The sequence below is a fragment of the Juglans microcarpa x Juglans regia genome, chromosome 2S (genome assembly GCF_004785595.1).
Source record: "Juglans microcarpa x Juglans regia isolate MS1-56 chromosome 2S, Jm3101_v1.0, whole genome shotgun sequence".
Lineage (NCBI taxonomy): Eukaryota > Viridiplantae > Streptophyta > Magnoliopsida > Fagales > Juglandaceae > Juglans > Juglans microcarpa x Juglans regia.
This window is the reverse complement of record NC_054597.1, coordinates 19,073,654-19,093,158: the sequence shown is the minus strand read 5'-3', so window position 1 is coordinate 19,093,158 and position 19,505 is coordinate 19,073,654. Positions and strand designations below refer to the sequence as shown.

The window sequence follows — 19,505 nt, the reverse complement described above, 5'->3', positions numbered from 1 at the left end:
TATCCTCCATTAAAATCTTGTGCATGCAAATTGAAGGACTAATTCCTTTGATGTTCGAGATGGTCCAACCCAATGCCATCTTGTGTTCCCACAAAACTCTCAGCAACTTCTCTTCCCTACATTACTTAAGAAACTATTAATAATGACTAGAAAAGTAGAGTCTTGTCCTAAGAAAGCATACCTTAAATTTGATGGAAGTTGTTTTAGTTCAAGCTTGGGCGACGTCAGCTCAGATGAGTTTAGCTCTTCCACTTTCAGTTTTATTGAATGAGAAAGAGAAGGTGTAGCTTCCAAATATTTCTCACATTCCTTAATTTCTTCATCTTCGGATTCAATAGACGTAGAGTGAGTAAGACAGCTCCATAAGTCTCGTCGGTCTTGACCATGTCTCGGTCACTTATTTGAAAGTAGGAATATACCTTGGAAGGGAATTCCATAGATATAAATTCATCAAAAGTGACTGCTCCTCGCCAATCCTCAAAACGAGTTTCCCTTTTTGGACATCAATTAAAGTTTTCCCCGTCGCAGGAAAGGTCAGCCTAGTATCAAAGGGATCTCATCGTCCTCCTCCATATCAAGTAATGAAGTCGGCGAGGAAGATGAACTTATCAACTTTCACCAGTATGTCATCAATGAGTCCTCTTAGGTATTTGATAGATCTGTCCGTCAACTGTAGAGAGATTGTGGTCGGCTTTACTTCTCCAAGACCTAGTTTCCTTAAAACAGAGAGATGTATTAGATTAATACTTGCCCCAAAGTCACATAAAGCTTTATCAAAATAGGAATTTCCTATAGTGCAAGGGATCGTGAAACTCCCTGGATCTTGAGGAGTCAACATCACAATCTCATGCTCCTTCAACTTCCGCTTGTTTGATAATATATCCTTAAAAAGTTTTACATATTTAGGCATTTGTTCTAAGGCTTCAACGAGAGGAATATTAATATGAAATTGCTTAAATATACTCAGAAATTTAGAGAACTGATTATCAATTTTATTTTTCTTTAATCCTTGAGGAAAAGAAATTAGTAGATCATAAATTGAAGGAGAATAAGTTTCAGAAGTAGACTCACTAGATTTCATAGATTTTGCAGCCCCTTTATTCTCTCAAGTCTTCTCAGCTTGTTGGTCGGTCGCCTCCGGATCGGTTTCTTTCACCTCGTCCTCGGTTTTCTTCTTCTCAGTCTCCACATTTTCAGCTTCTGCATTTCGCTCGGTACTTACTGTTTGCGGTTGGTCATATGTCCCCCCACTTCGCAACACTATGGCTTTGACATGCTCCTTTGGATTGATCACAGTGTTGCTCGGTAAAGTCTCTATTGTCCTCTCAGTAAGCATCTTGGAGAGCTGACTGATTTGCACCTCAAGATTCCGGATGGATGTCGAGTTGTTTTGGATCACCATATTAGTCTTTTGCATGTATTGCATGAACATATCCTCGAGTGTCGACTTCTTCTTTTACTGTGAAAACTATTGAGGTGGTCTAACCGGCCCTTGGTTATTACTCCATGAAAAGTTAGGGTGATTTCTCCATCTGGGACTGAACGTGTTTGAATAAAGATTGTTTTGACATTGGAAATTGGACACGTAGTGGGCTTCTTCTTGACTCAGTTGGACAAAAAGGATCCCCTACTTGGCAATCTACACTTGAATGATTTCCTACGCAATGATTACAAACAACGTTAGTTTGAATAACATTAACATTAATCCTACCTAGTTGTTGTGAAAGATTTGCCATCTATGCCGCTAGTGTGGTAATAAAATCAAGTTCAAAAACTCCAGCTACCTTTCTTGGCATTGCTCTCTCCGCAGACCATTGATAATTGCTGGATGTCAATTCTTCCAGAAGTCCATAGGCGGCTTCATGGGCCTTACTCATTAATGCTCCTCCAACGGCCACATCAACCATAGATCAATTTGTGGGTCACAAATCATTATAGAATGTCTATACTTGAAGCCAGGCGGGGAGGTCATGATGTGGACACTTGCGCAATAAGTCTTTGTATCTCTCCCACGCTTTATACAATGATTCACCCTCAAATTGGGCGAAGTTAGTAATATCATTCCTTAATTTCGCTGTCTTGGCCCAAGGGAAATACTTTGCTAAAATTTTTTGTGCCAACTCCTCCCAGGTGGTGATGATACCGGGTGGCAAGGAATTCAACCAAATTTTTTCTTTTTCCCTAAGTGAAAATAAAAAACTCTCAAAGTTATTAGCTTGTACAGCTGGTCGCCTTATACTTACATCACCCCATTGACTGAGGGCATCGCATAGTCTTTTAGCGCCTTGTGCTCCTGGTCAGCCATATTAACCTTACAGGTGGCGACCTCTTCCATTTTCTCTTTATTAATCCGACGTAAGGTCCTTTCAATCTCGGATCAAAAAATGCATGCTTTAATGATTTAGATCGGCGCATACACTTCTGATTCCTAAAAAGAAAAAGATCAAACTGAGATCAAATTAAATCTTTTTTTTTAAAATAAAACTATTTCTCCGGCAACAGCGCTAAAAACTTGTTGCGCAAAAATATATCTGTAAGTGCACAGAATCGTAATAAGTAGTAAAGTGTTTTAAAGAAAACTGTTATCGAACCCACAGGGAATAACTATACTATTGAGTATTGAAATTGACTAAATTAATTACTATTTGGGAAAACCAAAATTTGAGGATGGTTTATCTAAATTAAATTGAAGAAAAGAATATTAAAATTAAGATTTTAAAAATAATGAGAATAGATCTAGAGCGTTTTACTTCACTTAGCAAATCTTACACAGTTTATTCTTCCTTATTATAGAATCTCAATTATCCCAAGTTGATGATAAAAATACCTTAACTATTCAATATTTTCTCTCGAACAATGCCAAAAATATCTCTAACTAATAATTCCATATCTCTACGTGAATTTAACTAATAAGAGACTTATTAAGTTCTTTAGATTTTTCTTGAAAATCACACTAGTCGCATAAAGCATTTCTGCTTTCACTCAACTAATGGTGTTTAATCCTACAGCTATAATCACAAATCACCTCTCGGTCTCATTGTGATTCAATAAATCGAACAATAGTTAGATAGAAAATTACAAGTATTAAAAACAACGAATAAACACTCAATCATTGAAATATTTAAAATAAAATAACTTGGAATATAAAATGTGTGTTCGGTGCTAGGCTACATCAAAGCTCTAGAAAATAGACTTAGTTCATAATTAAATTAAAAAGAAAAAGAATAAAATTTGTATTCTTTGATGAAGTCGGTTAATGAAGCATTCGGCTCTCGCCTCAGCCCTCCAGTTCTGCCTTCTTGAAAGAACACTTCAAGAATAAAAACTGGAACTCTCAACTTAGACTCAGACTCTAAAATAGAAAAACTCTCAACTCTCATTTAGAATTTGAACTCCCTATTCATTCCACAAGTCAAGATTCAATAGATGTCGAAATTCAAATATGGAAACAGGATAACTGCGACTACAATCTAGCCTAAAAATCTGAAAAATAATTTATAAAGATACATGTTAACATAAAAGGAAATTATCCCAAAAATAACATGATTATCTGAAATGGAAGATTCAGTGATATGCGGCTTGAATTGAGGAATTCGGGAGGACTTGGTCGCCAATATGAGTCACTCAAAAATGAGCAGCACAAAGGCTATCCCAAGTGCAGGAGGATGTCGCGTAATAATTAGGAATAAATTCCTAGATCATCTCCTCAGGGAAAGTTATTTAAAATCAAACTCATTTAAAATGGTGAAAATATTCACAAAGAGAAAATAAAAATGATGGTATGTGCAATGAATGGAAGAGTGCAAAGGGAATGAAAAGGACACTAGTCATAGACTAGATTTATATTTTTAGATTTTTGAGTGTCAAAATGAAATGTAAAAGACTAATAATTGAAATTAACAATCAAATAATCAACTAAACTAAACAATCTTAATTAATCTGTAAATTAAATAATAAAACTAAAATTATTTAAGTCATAATTAAGTTTTAATTAATCTAATATGCAATGAAACTAAGAGATTAATAAAACTAAGCCAAAAATTAAACTAGATTAGAAAGTAATTGATAAAATATGAACTGAGAATTGAAAAGCCCCAAAATCAAGATTCTAGAGTTCATCCTTGTATTTAAATCACAAATTCTCAAAATCAATCCATAACAATTGTAATCATTGTTAAACGAAAGCTTAAAAGAGCAAGAAAAATAACTACATCAAACTTAAATATACTGGAAATAAAATATCCAAACTTAAATGATTCTAATAATCAAATAGAGATTAGGGAAAGAAAAGAGCAAGGCAAATAGATGGAGATGAAGATGGAAAGCAGTAGAGGAGGCTGGGCAGCGGCAGCCGTTGGACTCCTCAAAGTTCTTCAATGTCTTTACGTGCGGCGTTACTCTCTGTGTTGTATCCCTCTTCGTTTGCGTCCGTATAAAAAAAAATTAATACCAAGAAGAAGTCGTTGCTCGTCCGTCTCCCAAGCCAAAATGGAAAGAAAAAACAAAAACCCCTTTTGATGGGTCCCACATGCCAAAGTTTGAATTTTCCATCTAATCCTCTTTTGCCCCTTTCCGCGTGCGTGCTTGTGTTTCTTTTCATTTTATTTTGCCTCTATCATGTGAGTCCATCCAATAACCAAACACCAAGAGATTGGTGTCTTTTTTACTTCTTTTTGACTTTTTGACTTGCCTTTTTCTTTTGACTTTTCTCATGCATTTCTTTACATGTATAAAAATAAATAAAAATTAGAAAAGAAAAGAAAAAAAAGAAAAGAAAAGAAGAATAGAATATAAAAAAAAAATGTTGTACATGTAAATGAACATTGTCTAATTAAATCATAAGTTATAAAATTAAACATAAATCATGCTATTAACCAATTTAAATCACAACTCAAATTTATTCGTCTTAACCATTTTTTCATCTAAAACCAATAATAATGTATTGAAATAAATAAAATATAATGGTTCTAGATATATAAAATATGCAATAATTCAGCTCAATCACACCCCCAACTAGCGTTTTGCTAATCGTTGAGCAAAATAGTGAAAATTAATTGAGATGAATATTACATAAAGATCAAAATCCAAATAGAAACAATCAAACACAATTCTGAATTCTCACAGAAGTGACACGTTACTACTCAACCCCCAGGGGCTATATCCACCAAGACTATCTCAACAATCCTTCACATAGAATTGAGGCAAATGTATCAAAACTCAAATGTGTATGTGGAGCTAAACTGGTTGTGTGTTCCTCATTACTAACCATGATTTGTCATAAGATTTTTCAACCTGAAGATTAATCATTACTAATTCTAACTACCTCAAAGCTCAGGGGACTAGCAGTTTTCACGCCAGCTCTGTTTTTAAAGGTTGAACACTCAATCCCCAAAATCTTGGGTAACTGTTTCTAGCCCTTTACTTAGGAAATCTCACTAAGCTACCTTTAGCCCTTTATTTTTTTCATTCTTTTCAAATCTCTCTTTTTTTTTTCTTTTCCTTTTCTTCTTTTGTTTTACTTTTTTTTTTTTTTTAAAGCATGGCTCGGTTGTCTCGCAGTTTACTTCTCCTGTGTTAAATCAGTGAACGGTAAATAAGAAACACTACAAGTGTAAGCATGTGCAAAATGTCCTTCAAAATTTTCCATTCGTTCTACAAAAATCTCACCAAGTCTCATCTCAATGAGTATAGCATCCCGGTGTTTCAAGCCACACATCAACAAAATCTGATGCATCAAAATCATGCTCTATGCTTAAGCTTGAAAATAAATCTTCACAAAATGATTCTGCTCAACTACTCCACCAAGATGCTCAGATTTCACAAAATACTTGAAATAGAGTGTGTCAATCATGTGTCTATCAATGCACATCACATTAATTTAACTTTTTTTTTAATCTGTGCACACACGCTACCCCCAACTAGTGAGAGACATGGTCCTCAATTAATCGAAAGAAAGAAAACAAAGTGCACAGGAATAAGCAAGCAAAACAAAAAAAATCAACACGAAATATAAAATCAAAGCAAAACAACAAAATGCAAGTAAAGAAAGCTGTAAAGGGTGAAAAGATCAAAACACTTCCCTGGAACCTTGCACAAGTAAGATCTCTTCGTGTGGATCAAAGACCTTCAGAAACGGCTTTAGACGTTGTCAATTGACAGTGAAGCTATTTCCATTCTTCGGATTGACAATGTCTACCGTCCCGTGAGGATGAACCTTCTTTATAATGTACGGCCCACTCTATCGGGATTTCAATTTACCAGGAAAAACATGTAAGCGAGAGTTGTAAAGAAGAACTTCCTGGCCAAGTGTGAAATGCTTGGGATGAATTTCTGATCATGTAGAATTTTCATGCGTTCCTTCGCCAGCTGAGCGTTGTCATAGGCATCCCGACGAGCTTCATCCAATTCATTGATCTGCAATTTTCTCAACCCTGAAGCTTCATCAAGTGACATGTTAACATGCTTTATAGCCCAAAGAGCTCGATGGTGAATATCAACAGGTAAATGACAAGCTTTACCATAAACTAATCGATAAGGAGACATCCCTAGATTTGTTTTAAAAGCTATCCTATAAGCCCACAAAGCATCAAAAAGCTTAACTGACCAGTCTTTCCTATTAGGATTGATAGTTTTCTCTAAAATGATTTTGATCTCTCTGTTTGCCAATTATGCTTGCCCATTTGTTTGAGGGTGATAAGGGGTAGAAACTCGGTGGGTGATACCATATTTCTTCATGAGTGTAGAAAATAGTTTGTTGCAAAAATGAGAACCCCCATCACTAATGATAACTTTGGGCATGCCAAAGCGAGTAAACAAAGATTGCAAAAACTTTAGGACAACACGATGGTCATTTGTTTTTCAAGCGACGGCCTCCACCCATTTTGAAACATAATCCACAGCTATTAAAATATATGTGTTTCCAAAGGAAACTGGAAAAGGTCCCATGAAGTCTATTCCCCAATAATAAAAAATTTCTAAGGTAAGAATAGGGGAAAGAGGCATCATGTCTCTTTTGCTAATGGATCTTAATTTTTTACAAGGGTCACAAGCCTTACAAAAATTATAAGCATATTTAAACATGGAATGCCAGTAAAAACCGCTTTGTAAAATTTTAGCAACTATTTTCTTTGCTGAAAAATGACCACCACATGCACCCATATGACAAAATCTCAACACAGAACAAAACTCATCATTAGGAATGCATCTTCAAATCCATTGGTCCGAACAATATTTGAAAAGATATGGATCATCAAAGTAAAAGTGTCGTACCTCAGAGATAAATCGACGCTTATCTTGGGTGGATCATTTAGAATGCATTGGCTCAGTCACCAGATAGTTGACTATGTCAGTATACCAGGGAGCTCTATTAATCACAAACAGCTACTTATCCGAGAAACTATCGTCAAGAGAAAGGCTGACATTTGAAGAGGAGGATGATGGCAATCTACAGAGGTGGTCAGCTACCACATTTTCAACTCCTTTCTTGTCCTTAATGTTGATGTTGAACTCTTGAAGTAGTAAAATCCAACAAATCAAGCGTGGGTTTGCATCTTTCTTAGCCAACAAATACTTAAGAGCAGAGTGGTCAATGAAAATAATAACAGAAGAACCAAGAATGTAAGCCCGAAATTTATCAAGTGTAAAAACCACTGCAAGCAATTCTTTTTCAGTAGTGGTGTAATTTTTCTGGGCATCAGGTAAAATAATGCATGATGGTATAGTCGTCCGAGTGGGCTGCAAATAATCCCTAAGAGTGCGTGGTGCAGGTGCAGCCATGGTTTGTTCAATTTCAATGTCCTCGTCTGTAGAAAAAACAGAAGGGCTATCTGTCTCTGGGCTGTGTATACTATTCTCAGTGCTCGATGTAACTTTAACCAACCTATTTCAATTGTCTCTCACCCATGACATTAAACATCAGTCCAAATAGCATAAGTAAGGTTCAAGTGATTGAGTAGTAGGTGACAAGTGAAATGTGTAATCAGAGATCAGATAGTGAAAGAAACATTTGAGATAAAAAATAAAAAATAACGAGTCTAAATTTACGTCAAGCAACTATTCCCCGGCAACGGCGCCAAAAACTTGAATCACTAAAAAATGAGCAGCACAAAGGCTATCCCAAGTGCAGGAGGATGTCGCGTAATAATTAGGAATAAATTTCAAAATCGTCTCATCAGGAAAAGTTACTTAAAATCAAACTCGTTTAAAATTGTGAAAATATTCACAAAGAGAAAATAAAAATGATGGTATGTGTAATGAATGGAAAGAGTACAACGGAAATGAAAAGGGTACTAGTCATGAACTAGATTCATATTTTTGAATTTTTGAGTGTCGAAATGAAATGTAAAATACTAACAAATTGAAATTAACAATCAAACAATCAAATCAATTAAATAATAAAACTGAAATTATTTAAGTCCTAATTAAGTTTTAATTAATCTAATATGCAATGAAACTAAGAGATTAATAAAATTAAGCCAAAAATTAAACTAAATTAGAAAGTAATTGATAAAATATGAACTGAGAATTGAAAAGTCCTAAAATCAATATTCTAGAGTTCATCCTTGTATTCAAAACACAAATTCTCAAAATCAATTCATAGCAATTGTAATCATTGTTAAACGAAAGCTTAAAAGAGCAAGAAAAATAACTACATCAAACTTAAATATACTAGAAATAAAATATCCAAACTCAAATGATTCTAAAAATCAAATAGAGATTAGGGAAATAAAAGAGCAAGTCAAATAGATGGAGATGAAGATGGAAAGCAGTGGAGGAGGCTGGGCAGCGGCAAACGTTAGACTCTTCAAAGTTCTTCAATGTCTCTACATGTGGTGTTACTCTTTGTGTTGTATCCCTCTTCGTTTGCGTCTATATAAAAAAATTAATACCAAGAAGAAGTCGTTGCTCGTCCGTCTCCCAAGCCAAAATGAAAAGAAAAAACAAAAACCCCTTTTGCTGGGTCCCACATGCCAAAGTTTGAATTTTCCACCTAATCCTCTTTTGCCCCTTTTCGCGTGCGTGCGTGCGTTTTTAGCATGTGTTTCTTTTCATTTTATTTTGGCTCTACCAAATGAGCCTGTCTAATAACCAAACACCAAGAGATTGGTGTCTTTTTTACTTTTTTTTGACTTTTTGACTTGCCTTTTTCTTTGACTTTTCTCATGCATTTCTTTGCCTACATAAAAATAAATAAAAATTAGAAAAGAAATAAAAAAAAGAAGAATAGAATATTAAAAAAAAATGTTGTGCATGTGAATGAACATTATCCAATTAAATCACAAGTTATAAAATTAAACATAAATCATGTTATTAACCAATTTAAATCACAACTCGAATTTATTCATCTTAACCATTTTTCCATCTAAAACTAATAATAATGTAATGAAATAAATAAAATATAATGGTTCTAGATACATAAAATATGCAATACTTCAGCTCAATCACAATATATTGATTTTGGAACTCGGATTTGGTGGTCAATAGCAGATTGATCTCAGTCGGGAGGAATTATCCCACCAAGTAGATACCGTGTGCATTGAATATAACTAGCATGGAGGTCACAAAAACCACACGACCCTCTTCTCGCCTACCGAGTAGAAAGACTCCCATCAGGGATAAAAGACTCCTCTCATCTTTTCTTGTTGTTACCCACGATATCGTTTAGGTTGGTCTTTTAAGTTGGTTGTTAGACTAGTCGCCAAATCTAATTGCTTAGAGTCTTGTCGCCAAGTCTTCACACCATCTGGTTGCACTTCCTGGCCGTGAGTCTCCTCGCCTACCGAGAGGTAAGTCTTCTCGCCTTTGGGCGAGAGAAATCTCTTTGCTACCCACGGGATAAGTCTCCTCGCCCAAATCTCATCAACTCTATTTAGATCTCACTACCTCTCATCGGTCTGGATCCATAGTCTCTTATTTTGTATCAAAATACTCTCATTTTGTACTAAATCTTCTCATTTCTTCAAATCCAATAAAATAATTAAAGATATGTGGAAATAAAATAAAATCAATAGTATTGAAGGAAAAATGACACTACTCATAAATAAAAGAGTAATAAAAATCACATAAAAATAATACTTATCAATTGTCAATAGTGTTATTCGAGGGAATCTCTTAACCTCCAAATTCCACTACAGAAATATTCTTTTTGATGCCTTATTACAGATTTCTCATCATTTTCCTTTTATTCATTCCACTTTTGATATGTAACTAATTCTACTATTTGCTAAACTGACCAGAATTGACTCAATGAAAGTAATAGACTGATTAAATGAACCATTTGGATTTCATCACCAAACGTTGCGTCTAACTGGGACTCAGCTAACCCCACTACCCCAAAATGCATTGTTTGAAGTCTTTAATTCTCAAATGGTGCGTCTTACACTTATTAGTCCTGACCTCTGTGAGTAATCAAAATGCTGCATAGCCTCCTTCTTGTAAATTCCTTTCTGCACCGTTTCACTTCACCCTTTCACACAGCTTCACACACGATGCCGTTTCCACTTCACACTTATTTTACTTCACTTACTCGAACTCAAACTTACCCACTTCGACTTCTTCTTCTTCTCTGTTAGGATTCCAGCCGCCGGAGTCATGACATGTTGAATGGAAGGTGAAGATCTGCAAAGTGAACTAAGTGGAGGAGCATGGAGCTAGGAACGAAGGCATTGAAAGGGATCATGAAGCACTGCGTTTTGAAGAATAAACTGAAGCGTGTGGGCTGAAGCTTGTTTGTCATTTAGGAGCTGCAATACGCAAGGTTTAATTGAGTCTTTAGTGTCTGTCATTTAGATCTGTTGTAATACACATCATTTTGGGACTAAAAACACCAAATGGTGCTATTTTACTGTCATTTGCAAGTGGCTGTTAGGTTGGTTTATGACTTGCTAGAAGTTAGTTACATATTCACAAGTCATGGATATATGAGAAAGGGAGAGGAAACTGTAGGGGGATCTGGAAATTGTCAAGGGTTTTGAAGTCTGTAAGGTGGTTGGGAATCCCTCGAAAGATTCCTTTTTATCAATAGAATTTGTGACTCTCTTTAGCATTTTCACAAACACCTCATAGCCATCTTTGATTTCCATTATAGCATCCATCATTACATTTCCGTTCCCCTTTCTAGTTACATCACAACAATTTATAACAGGGTTCATAACAATTGGTATCCAGACCCGACAATCCATGGAGGATGAAATACTTTTCGAGCAGCAACAAGAAGCCTTACAATGGCATGTAGACTTTATGAAAAGAGTCTTCAGGAGATTAATAATCGCTTGAATGAGTTGATAGATATGGTGCTTAACTGGTTGGCAAAACAAAACAATATTCCTAATTGGAATACTATTATCGAAAAATTAGTGGGTTCAACGATAGCGAAACAAAAATCAGTAGTTGTTGAAGAAAAGGGGGACATCCGATTGATGCATGAGAGAGCTGTGGCATCCATGGAAGTTGATCCCAACGAGATCCTTCTTTCCCCTATCTCCAGAAGTTCTTTGAAAGTCATAGATGATTCTACTAATTCCGCCGCTGACAATTTAGGAGAGATTGCAAAGGCCTTCAAAGCTACCATCGTGGAGGACGTGAGGCCTGCAATTACGGGTGAGATCCCTTCTCATTCGAAGAGTCTTCGTTCGTGCATGCTAAGATCGACTGGAAGGAGACCCTGATCACTCAAATCTTCAAGGCAGACGTGCCAAGATGTGGTGGTTGAGGTCAATGACGAACGGGAACTCCAAATCAACATGGGAAGGGTTAGTGAGCACGAAACCCACCACTACTATGATGACAGCGCCGATGTCGGGGACTTCAGTGACACCCACCCATTCAAGCGAAAGCCATCTGTCATTGTCATTGGCGGGGGGAATGGCTAAAATTGTAGCTGCTTGTGCTCTTCATGATGTCTCATTTCAAGTTGTCCTGTTAGAATCACGATAGGATTGGTAGTCGTGTTTGTACAGATTACTCCTTTGGTTTTCCAATTGACTTGGGTGCATCATGGTTGCATGGATTAGGCAAAGCGAATCCCTTGGAACCGTTGATTAGGAGACTGGAGCTAACATTGTATCATGCCAATGGTGATAACTTTGTTTTGTATGATCAAGATTTGGATGGAGATTCAAGTGCAAAATATATAATTGAAGGTATTTTTTATATATTTGAATCCCTTTACAATTCTGTTGTAATATTTGGTGGAGGAAACTGGGAAATTCTCATGGGGTGGCAAGTTTTGGTAGATAAGAACCTTGCTGCCCATTGGCTTGATATATTGCCACTTAAGGGTGTTTTGGGGCTCTTTGATAGAGGAAGAGAAATAAATCTTGTGGAAACCGACGTTTCAGCCATCTTCGAGCTCACTCTTTTCGATCAGAGTGGTGTCAGCAAGCTCAAGGTCCATAGCCATTTTGATCACTCCCTCGAGAATGGGCCAAACACCCTCAAGTATAGAGGCAGCATGTGCGGCTACAAACAATTTTTTAGATGGAATATGGTTGGATCATCAGTTTTCTTAAAGGATGATTGCTTGAAAGTAAATTGTACTGTTGTTGTCATGGTCTCTACTATAGATTGTTCAAGACTACTCTCCATGCATGTCCCTGAATCTGATATTGGAGCACCTTTTGGTATGTTACTGGAGAACAAGGAATGTTCAGATATTACTTTCAACGTGTTTGGGAAAAGGTTTCATGCTCACAGGCTAGTGCTGGCTGCTCGTTCTCAAGTATTTGAAACTGGCTAGTTCCTTTATGGAATGGATGGAAATAATCCTGAAATAGTCATTGCAGATATGGAACCCAAGGTTCTTATGGCCTTGCTTTACTACATCTACTGAGATACTCATGATGAAGATAAGGATTTCTTAGCATTGACATTATCTTGCATGCAATCTTTATCTGATAATTTTTTTGCAAAACTATTAGCTGCATCGGAAGAATATGCCTTGGTGTATGTTTTGGAATTAGCTAGTGGAAAGTTGGAACTAAATAAGAGCTTCGAAAGAAAACCGAGGGAAGGTAATGCAACGACGTCATTTGCAAAAACAATTAGTTGTTAGAAAAGATCTTCTCAGGGGTTGCTTGTCTTCTCTTTCAAGGAGCAGAGGAAGCAAGCGGTTTTATAGTGAAGATGTGACTTCATTGGAGTTTGATAGAGGTGGAGGTTTCCCATTGGCCGTAGAAAGTAGCACAGGAAAGGTGTTGAGCTATGCCTTGCGTTCATCTTATCCAATTCGAGTAAAGCATCACAGGTATGAGGGCCCAATATTGGATATTAAATGGCATCGTATTCTAAATCCTGAACAACCAAAGTTGATATATATATATTTTTTTTAAATAAGAGAGAATGACCACATGTCCATGAGTGATCTCCGCTCAAGTTTATTAATAAATCCTTAATTATGGTTAAAGAATACCTTATACAAAATTCATCTAAGCTGGAGATTTACAAATAAAAAATAAAAAAAAAATCAACCCAGCTGAAACTTATTTACCACTAAAATAAACAATGACAACCAATGAAACAAATTACAAGAATCATTATGAACAAACACGAATATAAGGAACACTTCCTATGTCTAGTCTAATTAAACCCCTGATTAAAGCTAGAATCCCATCATTCCCAACCCATAACTTATTTAAACCTTTAGCACCAATTTTTGCTAAAACATCTGCAACGGCATTAGACTCTCTGAAAATATGGTTAATAGAAAACTGAATCCCCTCCAATCTCTCCATTATCTCTTCCCAAAATCTTCCAAGTATCATAAACTACACTATTTCTTCATCAACCAGTCCACCACCAATTTTGAATCCATTTCTATTTCCACCTTTCTAAACCCCATAAGATAAACGGTTAGAAGTCCATACAAAATACTTAGCACCTCTGCAGCATTATTGGATTGTTCTCCCAGGAAATTCGAAAAACCACAAATAAATTTACCGTTAGAGTTCTGTATCACCCCACCAGCACCAGCCTCACCTGGATTCCCCATAGAGCAACCATCAATATTTAATTTCACAAAATCTACTGCCGGTCTCCTCCATTGAACAAATTTCACTATGTTATTAGTCGAAGGTTTAAAAGGAATTTGCAAATTCCTCAAAACCAGTTCATCACATGCACTTATTTTCTTTGAATCCTTAATCTTCAAGGCCACCCAAACCAGCTAATATTTAATCGTAACAATTACTGAACCGAGAGAAACTTTTCTATCCTCCATTCTTTCTTGACATCAACTCCACCACAATCTCCAAGAAATGATGGTAGGCAAAATACCAATTAGTTGACTCCCCCTTAATAGACGTTTTCGCCCTTCTGTGGAAGAACTCAACTCTCTCCCGCATAGCTTTCCTTGCAGGGAAGGCAGTCCCACAACTGAAACAAAATTTGCCCACACCTGTTCAGCTAGCTCACCTTTAGCTAATATATGATCCAGATTTTCCTCCTGCCCAGTTAAGCAACAGCTGCATTTCGATACCATGGGGATATTCAATCGCCGAACCTCCTCATCAATTGGTAAACAATTATGCCAAGCTCTCCACATTGTAATTGAAATTTTATTTGGTAATGCCGGATGTCAAATCCACTTTGCCCATGCAAACTCTGGAACCCGAGCATGAATGCACTCCAATGCACTACTAGTAGAGAACTTACCATTACTGTTTGGGAGCCAAATAAGGACATCAACACCTGGTTTAATTCTGCCAAGCCTCTCAACAATCACTGCAGCTTGTTCATTCCCCAACAACCTAGAAAACAGTTCTTTATTCCATCCTCTTTCATCCTTACATGCTTCCAATTGCAAATTCGATAATTCCAAGCTTTCTTGTGTATCAGCAAGAGCACCCAAACCCGACCAATTATCCCTCCAAAATGAGATCTTGCCATCTCTAACCTTCCATCTAGACTTATCCAAAACCAATGGAATACATCTCACAATCATTCTCCAAAAATTCGTTCCTTTATTTGAATCAATTTTTGTAATATGCCTACCTGCTACATTTTTAAAAAAAAAAAAATCAGCCCAAAGAGATACTTGAGACAGCAAATTCCATGCCAATTTCATATGTAAAGACTATTGGACATCCTGTAAATTTTGGATGCCTAAACCTCCTACTGATTCTGGTTTACACATTTCCCTCCAAGCAAACCATTTCCTATTTGGCTTGCCGTCAATGCTACCCCAAAAAAAGGTGCTCATTATGGAATTAAGTTTATTAATGACGTATTTCGGAGTGTTCAAAACCGAAAGCAAATGAATCGGCATACTTTGGATAACATGTTTAATAAGTAACAACCTAGCCCTGCTTGAAAGCATTTTTGCCTTCCAGCCTTCCTCGGATCTTTTGAATCATAAAATCAAAATGCCTGACCAATAATCTTCCTGAAACAATCGGAGCTCCCAAGTACACAAAAGGAAAATTACCTTATGAGAATCCCAAGATTCTAAGCAAGCTTCTCTTCCTATGTGCATTAATATGTTTCGAAAAATATATAGAGGACTTACTTTTACTTACAACCTGATCTGACCACCCTTCATATACTTTGAAGACATTTGAAATTGACCTCAATGATGCCTTGCCTCCATTTGAAAACAAAACAATCTCATCCGCGTAAAGAAGATGAGAAATAATAGGAGTACCTCTAGGATGAGAAAAAGGAACAATCTTGCCAACTTCAACCTGCTTCTTTATCAACCTAGTCAAGACCTCTTCCGTCAAAATGAATAGATAAGGAGAAATTAGATCCCCTTGATGCAATCCTCTCGTTCCTTTAAAGAAACTTTTAGGGACTCCATTAAGCACTATAGAATACCACGATGACGATATACATTGCCGTATAATCCATAATAAAAAATCAGAGAAACCAAAGGCCTTCAACACATTCAGCAAGAAATCCCAAGACACACTATCATACGCTTTCGCCATGTCAATTTTCAACACAATATTCCCTCCATGACATGGCTTGTGTATTCCATGAATTAATTCTTGAGTCAAACTAATATTTTCATATATGCTACGTCCTGTAACGAACGCACCTTGCTCTAGAGATATAATCTTATGGAGAATAGGTGAAAGACGGTTCACCAATATTTTTGAACAAATCTTATAGAAGAAAGAGCAAAGACTGATCGGCCTGAATTTATCAAAACTCGTAGGATTACTTACTTTGGGAATAAGTACCAAAAATGTCGCACTATAAAACCATGGTAATGGAATCCCATTAAAAAAATTCCCTAGCTGCCTCAATAATATCCGAACCCACTATATGCCAACATGACTTATAGAAACTTGCACCAAACCCATCAGGGCTAGGACTACTATCGACCGGCATGGAATCCAAAGCATCAAAAATTTCCTGGGCTGAAGGAAGGCTGCACAACCCTTCATCTCAAGGTCTGAAACAATTGGTTGCACCAAACCAGAAAAATCAAGCCGTTCACAATTACTCCTAGTTTCAGAAAGGAAAGACTGAAAATATTGGACAGCTCCATTATGTATATCTTCGGGAGTAGAAAGAACAGTACCATCTTGTAAAGTCATTGTAAAAATCTCTTGATTTTTCCTTCTAGAAACAGCACGGAAAAATTCTAATGTTACCTCCCCTTTAGTAATCCATTACTGCTTAACCATTTGGGACAACTGCACTTGCTCTCTCTCATTCCACATTGATAATTCTACCTTAGAAACAATAAGCTCATCCTCAACTTCCTCCGAATAGTTTTCCTGCAATAACGCCTCTAAACCTTCTACACAACACTCAAGATCAGCTATATGATGCTCAGTTCTACCAAACATCCTCTTGTTCCAATCTCGTAATACCACTTTTAATCTTTTGAGTTTAATCATAAGCTTCACCAGACCTCCTACCTCCTGTCCCAGATCCGCTTGCCAAGACCTCATAACGCATTCAAAAAATAGATCATGCGATACCCACATTTGTTGAAATTTAAAGATGGGAAACCATACCGAATATTATCTTGCTCAAACTTTATAATCATGGGAGAATGGTTAGAAGAAGATCTGGCTATGTAAATCACTCTTGCCTCTGAAAACTGATTTAACCCATTAATGTTCATCAAGACCCAATCCAACCTCGCCCATTGTCTAGACAAACCATATTGCCCATTACACCAAGATAGCAAATTTCCAGAGAAAGGCATCTCCATAAGACCATTAGCTTCTATCCACTCATTGAACTCTTCCATAGCCAGAGCTAAACGAGGGTGACCCCCCCTTCTCTCTTGGTCCGAACGAATAATGTTGAAATTACCAGCCACAATCCAAGGCATCTGAGAATACCTTGAATTAGCTAGTGAATCCCACAATCTACGTCTTCCCACGTAAGAACATTTCGTATACACAACTGTCAATAAAAAATCTTGCAAATTATAACCAATTTTAATGGAAATAAATTGGTCTTCCATACACAGTACCGAGAGGTTCACAGCTTGGTTCCAAAAAAACCAAAGCTTACCACCCACAGCATCGTTTGATAGACAATACTCAAATCCCAATATTTCTTTCCATAAAACCAAATGAGACTCCTACAGCATGGGTTCAGCAATAACAACAACTTTGGGCTTGTAATTCTTTACTAACAATTTTAATCTCCTTCGCGATGTCCCTAAACCTCTAGCATTCCAATAAATAAAAGACATAATCAAATATTTAATTTAGAGGGCTTACGAATTACCCTCTTGGAACTTCTCTCCTTCATAGCTTTTTGGTTATCAACAGCTTCCTTCACAATCTCAGAATCAGAGACCACCACTTTGTCCTTTGCCAAATGTTCCATTTCACCATCAGTTTCATTCTTCGAGAAAGTTTCAACCTTAACAACCTATTCTGCCTCTCCTACCGAGAGATCAACCCCTCCTAATTAACCATCAACATGTTCAGGCAGAACTGCCCCAATAACTCCTGGGCTCTGGAACATGAACCTAGTCCTCTCAAATTGTTGGGGTGTGATCTCCCTGTGTTCTAGATAAGCTAATTCAACTGGGCCCACCTCCACTGATACCTCCGTCCCGGCGCCTCTATTCCCTGTCCCAACCCTCCGAGAGAAACCATTGATTCCAAAAACATCCCAACCGGCTCTGAAGCAATAGAATCCATGACAACAGGCTCCTTCACATTACACTCTACATCTAGAGCATTACATTCTGTATCTTGAGAACCCAAATTCCCCTGATTAATGGATTCACCTAATAGAACACCCGATGGTATTTCTTTATTAGCCTTCTGTGCATCCGTGGCCTTACCTATCGGAGTATGATCATTAACTGAATCTTGCACATTACATTCGGCACCTTGAGTATTACATTCTGCATCTTGAGCATCACATTCTACATCTTGAGCATTACATTCTGCATCTTGAGGACCCAAATTTTCCTGTTTACTGGATTCACCTATCTGAAAACCCGACGGTATATCATTATTAGTCTTTTGTACCCACACTCCAGTAACACCCCCATCTTTCTTCCCCTTTGAAGCCCCATTTTCTTTCTTCTTCGCTTTCCATTTACACGTTAATACATTATGACCCTGCATTTTACAATGTACACAATATGCCGGGAAGGTCTCAAATTCCACTTCGTGATAAAAAACTGAGAGGATGATGAGGAGTACCAATCCATAAAGCCTTGAGCAGATCTTTCGAAACATCCATCTCCACACAAACACGTGCCCCATCCGTCCTCGTCGCGCATCTGGTAGAATTATCTCTCTTAAGGAACCTTCCAATCGGCAACGTAATATTTCTCAGAAGATCCTCATGATAAAAAATCGGTGGCAAACCTAGAAGTTTTAACCACACAAGGACCCTCACAGGTTCTAGTTCCTCATGATAATCAATAGTCCAGTGAAAAGGCCGATAAGAAAAGCCATCAATTTCACAACTTTTCCTAGCAAATGCCTTTACAAAATCTTCCTCAATTGTCATACGCACAAAGACATTTCTAGGTTTTAGCATAGAATATACAATTGGTTGCTTACTCAGACCCCATCTTGCTCGGATAAACGACCGGATGGTATCCAATGAAGGTCGTTGCCGTAGAAATTTCAACACCAAGGAGAACTGAAACGGTAAGGCATATCGATCAAGTTCTTCCTTAGAAAAAATGATGCAGACTTCTCCCTCCACCATCTGTGGCGCTTGAAGAGAAACCTTCACCTCAAGAAGAGGTTGAAGAGGATCAAGAACCATATCCGCAAAAGATCACGAGCGAGAACCTGACGCCGACGCCAAAGCCGTAAGGCCAACGACATTGGCCATGAAACCCTAATAAAAAAGATTTGATTCAAGGTTCCATCTGAGAACTTCTTCTAAATCTTGGAACAATCTTGGAGCTATTGTTTTTCAACCAAAGTTGATTACCATTGATAATCATGTAGTTAGAATATGGGACACATCAGATGGTCAACATGATTATTCTTTTGAGGAGCTATTTCCAACGTCAATTATTGGAGTTATGAGAAGTTTGCTGGGAGCACTCTTTGATAAACTTA

The 19,505-nt window shown here is 37.1% G+C and overlaps 1 protein-coding gene and 1 non-coding gene across 2 annotated transcripts; one reads left to right on the top strand and one right to left on the bottom strand.

Moving 5' to 3' along the window:
- The first annotated feature begins 1,965 nt into the window (after nt 1–1,965).
- On the top strand, nt 1,966–2,072 carry LOC121253752. The gene has a single exon (XR_005938472.1). It is a non-coding gene; the product is annotated as a small nucleolar RNA R71 (small nucleolar RNA).
- A 16,507-nt stretch (nt 2,073–18,579) lies between these two features.
- Nucleotides 18,580–19,203, bottom strand: LOC121253453. Its single transcript, XM_041153467.1, has one exon. It carries the CDS (start codon nt 19,201–19,203, stop codon nt 18,580–18,582), a length of 624 nt encoding a protein of 207 aa, XP_041009401.1.
- Between the last annotated feature and the right edge of the window lie 302 nt (nt 19,204–19,505).

Excerpts from the sequence above, each read along its gene's own strand:
- LOC121253453 (XM_041153467.1), bottom strand. The coding sequence starts at position 19,203 with ATGGTTCTTGATCCTCTTCAACCTCTTCTTGAGGTGAAGGTTTCTCTT.